Source organism: Apis dorsata, unplaced genomic scaffold, assembly GCF_000469605.1.
Source record: "Apis dorsata unplaced genomic scaffold, Apis dorsata 1.3 scaffold_292, whole genome shotgun sequence".
Classification (NCBI taxonomy): domain Eukaryota; kingdom Metazoa; phylum Arthropoda; class Insecta; order Hymenoptera; family Apidae; genus Apis; species Apis dorsata.
In genome coordinates this window covers 304,648-312,664 of record NW_006263567.1, presented here as the reverse complement: position 1 = coordinate 312,664, position 8,017 = coordinate 304,648, and the positions used below count along the sequence as shown (strand labels likewise).

Sequence of the window (8,017 nt, the reverse complement as noted above, 5' to 3'; positions counted from 1 at the left end):
ATTATTATTATTATTATTATTATTATTATTGTTATTGTTATTATTATTATTATTATTATTATAAAAAATAATCCAATGCTACCCCTTTTTTAAAAAAAAAATGAAGGATTTAAACGAAAATAGATACGAAAGAAATTTAATGCGCCGACAAGGAATCGATTCCTGTCTTATTTCGTTGAACTTCGCAACAAAGTATTTAATTTGCGTTAACAATTCTATACTCGGTCACAGCCTTTAGGGATGTAACTTGATGCACGTTATATATCACTGTTACTTCTAAAGCCTAGAAAATACTGCAGGCACGAATAAAAACCCGAGATGTTTTGTGTCAATTTAAATTTTTTTTCCCTCTCTTTACGAATAATTTAGAGTAATTACCAAGAGGTATTTACTTTTTTTTCATTATTAAATATCCGCTTTAAAAATTTCCGATAATAAAACTGATTTTCAGATATGTGTCAAATATTAAAATTGATCGAATTCAATATATACGCAAATAGTAAATTCACAACGTGTAATCTTTCTTTGCCCGATTCGTGTTGCGAAATAAAATTTATTATTTTTTATACATCTACCAGTCTATAAAATTTGTCGAAATTGACATCACACTAATGATTAAGATTATAATTCGAAGTATCGAAAGTTATGATAATCCTATATCTAAACTGAGCAACTATCGAATCGTGAAACCTTCGACGGCTCGAAGACAAGATAACCAGTAACCAACAAGGGCTTGTGTTTTTTTTTTTTTTTTTTTTACACTCTGAACACACGATATATACGACAGAATCGTATAACCAAAATCACCAGACATATATGAGAACCTACGATTTATGCTTTACTGATGCCGCATTCTGCCATATCATAACACGCTGAACGAGTGGTCTAGTTTGCAGTAGGAACTACGTAATCTGATAGCCGAAAAACTGTATCATCTGCTGAGATCTTATCGTTACCCTGATTTAGTCAGATATCAACTTCAAACATATCTTGTTCGATTGGTTTCTTAACCCAACTGCCTAGATGTGCCTTTACGAAAGCTTCCTTCAACTGATGCTTGGCAAGCTGTTGTAGAGAAAATCGAACGAAATAGTGATGAACGCAATTCGCACTGATATATAACAAAAATATTTCGACTTACCGAGTAATTCTGTACGGAAGATTTTGCATCTAAATAATGACGACACTGATTTTTATCAGCATCTTCAATAGTATTAAGTTTACCTAATAAGTTGTAAAATCTTCTGAACAGCCCTTGTTTTGATATTCTAGAAGGTTTTCCTAATTCGTCTTTTCCAGTAGTACAATTTATTACTTCAGCTTCTGATTGACCTATAAAATATATCAAATTATAATAGAATTCCTCATATACTTTTTCTTTTCTTTTCTTTTCTTTTCTTTTCTTTTCTTTTCTTTCTTTCTTTTCGTTTCTTTTTTTTTTTTTTTTTTTTCATACCGATTGTCCAATTAACGCTGTAATTAGGTGCTTTTCCAGGTTGTCTCACCTCTGACGAAGTAATAAGACTCATAAGTGGTTTATTGAGTCTGTATGGAGGCGGTAATCCTTGGATCGTATTTTCAATACGTCCGCAGACCGCCCTATACATATGGCTTGGGTTCAATAGACTGCCAAGAACGATGCTGTGGAAGTAAATTGGCTCGATGAAGTAGCTCAAGAGTGCACCTTGCACACCAAGTACATTCCACCGAGCTATTTTGTCCGAACACGACATCGTCAGCAGTCTTTGGCCCTGTAAAATGAAGTAAATATTTGCGTATAAAAGAATTCTTTATATAAGAATTGAAGATATTTGCTTCATATTTATTTAGTATATATTTAGTTAGTATATTTGAAATACATCATACCATAAGCACACCGTCCCATGTCTGGATACCCTCGCTGCTTTTTACGGGAATGGTACCTTCTCCGGATTCTATTTTAGTTCGCAATTGACCTCTTGCTCTTCGATTTGGATGTTTATCGACGGATTCATTCTCTTCGTGAGGTGAAAAGATTCTTGCATCACCACATGGTGCGGTATTTATGTACAAATGAAACTGAATGCCTTGTTTTAGTTTAAATCCTTTCTTTGCTGGTTCTAAAATAGATTCCGCAGTTCGGTCCTCCGTATGAAGTTCCAATTGTTTATACAAATATTCGCATAAACATCTTCTCGCTACCACTTCGGCATGACAATCATTCAATGCACCACCGCTGACACTCAGATGTTCTCCAGAGACACATTTTGTACCTTTGTTTATTTAAAATAAACAATATAATTTTTTCTCAAATCAATTTTGATTTATAGAAAAAAAAATATTTAGAAAAATTATGTCTCACCAGTTGTTACACATATTAATTCCGCATCTGAACCTTTAGTTTGAACAATTCCAGCTAAAACTTTACGACGAGCATGTTGCGGTTTTGATTGAATTAATTCGCTAAATTTTTGATTCACCATTTTCCCAATTTTATCAGCTAACATTTGAGGTAAAGACATTTGATCTTGCCAGTGGCCACTACTGGGAAAGTTTGGCAAAACGCGAACCGGAAGCGGTATACAGAACGAGGAACTGTGAACGTTCCTTAATTTAGCTAATGCTGCTTTACTAGCCGCAGCTTTTGCTAATTTTTTACTTGGTCCAGTTCCCTCGAATGTTTCTCCATCAATTGTCACCGATATTGTAAATTTTGCATAGCTTTCACCATTGTCAGAAACACATTTATATACTACACCAGGATATAATTCATTAATAAGCGCTACAGGACCTTTTTCTAAAAATTTATTTGTGTTCTTTGGTTCTTGACTTAAAGTTTTAAAAGCATTGACTAGATGATTATCGCGTTCTGTAACATCACTCGTAAAATCTGGTTCAAGGGGAATAGAAGGTTGACAAGTGTTAATAGCTTGATGAACTTCTGGTGTATTTCTAAACTGAACAATATTTCTTAGCGCAAGTTCAGCAGCAGCATGTTTTGCCATTTTCTTAGTACGTCCTTTGCCTTCATAAGTTTGACCATCAATTTGTACTGCTATTGTAAATATTGGAGCATGTGTGGGGCCAGTTTGGTCAACAACCTTATACACTGCACCACTTTTTAATTCATTTAGAGCACATACTGCATTCTTGGGCTGTGGATTCTTGTGACGCTTCTTTGGACTAGATGCACCTAACAAAAATAACAAATATATTAATTTGCTTGAATTATTTTCTTTCAGATCTCTCTTTGTTCAAAAAAAGTTGGACCTGAAAAATTTATAAGGTGATCCGTGTTCTGCTTGTTTCTATTAAAAGGATTATGCGTAATAATGCTAAATATTTAATAACATGATATTGAATCGGTCACTGACCTTCAAATTCCGATTCAGCAGGTCTCTTCAAAATTTGTTTGCAAATGTTTGGCTGCTCCATCTGTGAAGAGGACAACAAGCTACTGCTATGGATTTGAAACAGATTTCTGCACCAAAAATAAACTTAATTAATTGAAACTCACCCCTGTCAAGTGTCCTTCCTGTAATCCCTTTGTGGGAGATAGGGGAATGAAATCACTACCCATGGATATGTTGCAATCTAGATATTGAAATAAAAAGAATACGAATATGAAAATTGTATACACGATGGTTTATTAAAAAAAATCGATGTGAATTTCATACTTGTTTCCTTGATGTCTTTTTCATCTTTCAACACTGTTAATCCGTTCGACATTTCTTGCCCAACAGATAAATGCACCTAAAAGAAGTTCGTCTCGAAACACTGCACTGTTACATTGATTTTAATTATACTCGTGCCGTGATATGTCCGCAGCGCCACTGCTGTTTTTTTCCTAGACGATACATAACCTAATTCATCGCACGTTCCTTAATCACAAATTTTTTTATGTAATTAAACAATACGCGCCGCATATGTACGTAAAATTATTTCACATTCACGACGCGAGGAAAAATGTTCAACCGATGTGTTATTTGATTATATATTGATGATAACACACCTTATACGTACTAGCGCAGCTTGTTTACTGCGCAGAGTACTGCGCACACGACAAAGAAAACTCGCGCGGGGAGTCGATTTAAAAGACGAGACACTTCTGCTAGAATCAGGGTAACGATGCGCAAAAAGTTTACGAAGTGCAACGAAGACAGATACTTATATGTATATGATCTCTTATTTTTATATTTCTTTCTAAGAATAATCAAAAATCTTGTATCATTATTATAAAAATGTAAAATGTCGTTTCTTTTTTCTCTTCATATTCTTTAAAAATTTGTCGATATATATTATTATACATAACCAAAATATGCGATTATCATTCACGTATAAAATCATGAAAGGATTACACGAGCAATGTATCGCGTGAAGTTAGAAACAAGTCTCTTTAAAGAAATGTAAATAATTTGATCGATTGATTTCGGTAATATTTTCATAAAAATAGGCATATAAATTGGCCAAAAATATCATATGTTTGTCACTGAGCAATTTTTATGAGTAAATATATATTCTTCTATACTGTGCTAAGAGACTTTTTTCTAACTTTATATTACAAAAAAACTGAAGAACACGTATCACCTTAATTACACAGCACTTTATCTGTATTTAATAACGAATATATAGAATATATTTATAAAATAATAATTCGAAATTATTTATTAACTTACCTTCTTTCGTTATATTCTTCATTTTCATAATGTATTTGATTATAAAAAATAATAAATCCGGACTAATTTTTTTGGCTAACAACAAAAGTTCATTTAATAAATCAATTGTTAATATACAAAGATCTTCGTGATTGACAGTTTTTTCTGAATCTGTCTTTCCTTCCTCCTACGAATAAATTTGTAATTGTTAAATTAAAATTAATAAAAAAAAAAAAGATTCAAAATTCTTAATAAATTAATCACCAAAAAATCAGTATGTAATATATTTTTTATCATATTCATTTTTTTTTGCACTCTGTGATATATTTTATTTCTACGTTTTATAATTCTTCTTAATTGAGATTTCGTATTCGTTTCAACAGATTCTTTCGTTTCATTAATCCAAAGTTCGTGTGCTTCAAAATCAGTTGAATTATCATTTTCAATGGCACAACTAGAAGAAATAGATTTCATCTGTTGACAAGTTTCATCCGATTTCTTCTTCATTGAATCTTTTTTCACTTTCTTCTTGTTCATCTTCTTGTTCATGTGTTTAATAATTTGTTTATGATAGTTCCGAATGTTCGAGTATGCACGAGTGAATCGAATATTTGAATAATCGATTGAGATTTCATACTATGTCACATTTCACAATCGGGGAACATGATTATAAAGTTAGGCAAAACACGTGATATAATTGAAAGTAATCTACGTATTATATTATCTGATAATTCGAATACAAAAAATATATGAGATATAACGTGATGACGAATATTTATTTCACTTTTATATGTTTTTTCTTTTCCATCAAAAAACAATGAATCTTAAGATGTTTCACAAGTGTTTCAAGATACGTGAATTCTATGCTCCTTTGTAAACGATCACTTTCTAAGGCTTCAGGACAAAAACTATAACCGTTAAGACGTAATAGGTCCCCCACCTTATAGTAACTGCGATAGAGGGGATAGAACCCTGTTTGCGAATACGATGAACACGAATATATAAACATGACAGATACACATAAATGATATTCTTCGTAATATTGAATGTTACAATTTATATATTATATTTCCAAAATCCGGAAATATGTTTTCCTTTATTGTTATGTTTAATTGAGGTTACTTTAATTCCTTCTAAGGAAATAAATATAATTTTGATATTATACCTTCTAATATAAGTTTTTCTAAGCGTTATTCTTTTGTCTTTGTAACGTGATCACATACATTCATATACATTGAATCCGTTTTTAACGGTTTCTAGCGGTCAAATTATTTTTTCGTTTCGTTTGAAAAATATACAAATAACGTTATACTTTTTTTTTTAAATATTTTAAAATATTCATATCCATGATAAACAATGTAAAATAAAATAAATTTTTAACGATTAAAAATTCGAAATCGAGCCTAATTTAACAAGATTTAACAAGAACGAAAACGAAGAGTTCTTAACGAAAGGAACAACGAACGAAACGCACAAAGGAAAAGAATATTTTTTAACTGTCTGAAATATTTCAGTTGATCGAAGACGTATCTCAACGTTATCCTGGCTTCCAGGGGAAAAAGTTCGCAAGCTTTTTGTTCGTTCTACGGAAGACAAATTGACTTACTCCGCGACAGACAGAATAGTAAAATATTCATGGGATTCAACGTTTCTTTGAAAAAACTCGCGAGTCGTTCAATCCTTCTTTTTGCATTTCTACAAAAGAGAAAAAGAGAGAAGAAGAAACAGAAAGAAATCCTTCCACTTTTTTTTCAACACCTAAAATTTTCTCAATGCGATACGCGTCATTTCCGACATATGTAGATACATTTCGATTTATTCCGTGATTTCCTTGAATCTTGATAACGTATGATTAATACATATCGTTCGAAGGCTTTTGTTGTACACGATATCTCGATTTTCTATATCTGACAGATTATCTTAAGGATGGATGTACAAGTAAATTGGATGTACGATAAATCGATGTTGCATCCGTTCTAACACGCGGTATAAGATTAATAGATATATTAATCATTAATTAGCGAAATGTTTTGAACTGGATTTCTTGATTAATCGCCAAACGCAACCACGAGCCACGTTGATCTATACAAACTTTGACATTTATGCGAATGGTCGGATAACAATTGGTTATTGAGTCGATAAGGTCTCAGTTGGAATCTTGACTTCGAGGCAGTTTCTATATTGTTTTTTTCGTGAATCGAGAAAATCAGTGGAAACATGTTCAAAAATTACCATTTCTTTTTCATACTGGTTATAACCTTAATTTTCTTGGTAAGCGAGGATTCTTTATGAAAGGATCGAATAAAAAAAAATTTCTTTCAAAAGATTCGCGTTCCCTTTTTTCAGTATTTCGGCGAGGCTGACATTAAGAAGGATTGTCGCAAAGAGTCGAAAGTTTCATGGGGTATTCTATTGAGCTTTAATAATTATTAAAAAACTCAACAAATTTCCACTCAACTTGGTTAATTAATTAATTTAATTAATATTCTCTCCTCTCAACGTTACAGTGGCGTTGAAAAAGATGAAAGCTGGAGATATGGAGCAGGACGACCAAAACTTGAAATGCTACTTGAAGTGTTTCATGACGAAACATGGTATTCTGGACAAGAACGCAGAAGTGGATGTGCAAAAAGCACTTCGGCACCTTCCACGAAGCATGCAAGACTCGACGAAAAAATTGTTCAACAAGTGTAAATCTATCCGTGAGTGTTCCAAAATTCTCTTTTTTCCATCTCTGTATAGATTTCCTCTATAGAATAATTATCCTACATATATATATATATATATATGTATATTCAGAAAACGAAGATCCTTGCGAGAAAGCCTACCAATTGGTTAAATGTTACGTGGAATTTCATCCCGAGGTAAGTTCGAGATATCCGAATTTGAATTCGTTCCCTGACGAATTCTTATGTTACATTCGCGTTACAGGTTTTGCAGACCGTCCCTTTCCTTTAAAACTCCTCACTGAGAGAGTGATAGCCGCAGGGGAAACGCTCGAGTATATTCAAGAAAAGGAGACGAATTCCGTTTTCGCGTAATTATATATGCGATAAGAAATAAAAAAAAAAAAAAAAAAAAAAAAAAAAAAAAAAAATAAAAAAAAAAAAAAAAAAAATAAAAAAAAAAAAAAAAAAAATAAAAAAAAAAAAAAAAAAAATAAAAAAAAAAAAAAAAAGAAAAAAAGAAAAAAAAAAAAAAAAAAAAGAAAAAAAGAAAAAAAAAAAAGAATAGAGAGCTAATACAAGATTCGAAGTTGAATTGTAATTGGGGGAGGAGGGGCAGGGTGTTCACCTCATTTATCACGAATGGTATCAACAGAGCGAATCACCTTGTCGAAGGAGGAGGAAGTTTCATTTCGCGAGGTCTTCATCTCCGCTTTT

At 32.1% G+C, this 8,017-nt stretch overlaps 2 protein-coding genes across 8 annotated transcripts in view; one reads left to right on the top strand and one right to left on the bottom strand.

Annotated features, from left to right (window-relative positions):
• LOC102675408 (double-stranded RNA-specific editase Adar) overlaps positions 1-5,655 on the bottom strand; it is a 12,330-nt gene extending 6,675 nt beyond the window's left edge. For 3 of the 7 annotated variants that reach the window (XR_004150720.1, XR_004150721.1, XR_004150719.1), the window contains exons 1-9: positions 4,903-5,655; positions 4,656-4,819; positions 3,497-3,573; positions 3,354-3,414; positions 2,342-3,172; positions 1,867-2,252; positions 1,457-1,751; positions 1,142-1,332; positions 957-1,065 (exon numbers count right to left, since the gene is read on the bottom strand). Coding sequence is in view for 4 of the 7 variants with exons in the window: in XM_031511130.1 (XP_031366990.1) it covers positions 967-1,065; positions 1,142-1,332; positions 1,457-1,751; positions 1,867-2,252; positions 2,342-3,172; positions 3,354-3,414; positions 3,497-3,573; positions 4,656-4,819; positions 4,903-5,183 (2,385 nt within the window). In the remaining 3 variants the exon portion in view is untranslated. Of the gene's footprint in view, positions 1-392; positions 1,066-1,141; positions 1,333-1,456; positions 1,752-1,866; positions 2,253-2,341; positions 3,173-3,353; positions 3,415-3,496; positions 3,574-3,656; positions 4,395-4,655; positions 4,820-4,902 lie in introns of those variants that run through there. The other 4 variants (XM_031511132.1, XM_031511130.1, XM_006617030.2 and 1 more) reach the window with 4 other exon arrangements.
• Positions 5,656-6,091: 436 nt separating this feature from the next.
• Positions 6,092-7,738, top strand: LOC102675771 (general odorant-binding protein 83a-like). Its single transcript, XM_006617032.2, has 6 exons — positions 6,092-6,572; positions 6,656-6,905; positions 6,981-7,038; positions 7,142-7,336; positions 7,434-7,498; positions 7,566-7,738. Exons 2-6 carry the CDS (start codon positions 6,852-6,854, stop codon positions 7,590-7,592), a joined length of 399 nt encoding a protein of 132 aa, XP_006617095.1. The 5' UTR covers positions 6,092-6,572; positions 6,656-6,851; the 3' UTR covers positions 7,593-7,738.
• Positions 7,739-8,017: the final 279 nt, after the last annotated feature.

Excerpts from the sequence above, each read along its gene's own strand:
- LOC102675771 (XM_006617032.2), top strand. The coding sequence starts at position 6,852 with ATGTTCAAAAATTACCATTTCTTTTTCATACTGGTTATAACCTTAATT. Across the intron at positions 6,906-6,980 it reads TTATAACCTTAATTTTCTTG|TATTTCGGCGAGGCTGACAT; the intron begins GTAAGCGAGGAT and ends CCCTTTTTTCAG. Across the intron at positions 7,499-7,565 it reads ACGTGGAATTTCATCCCGAG|GTTTTGCAGACCGTCCCTTT; the intron begins GTAAGTTCGAGA and ends TTCGCGTTACAG.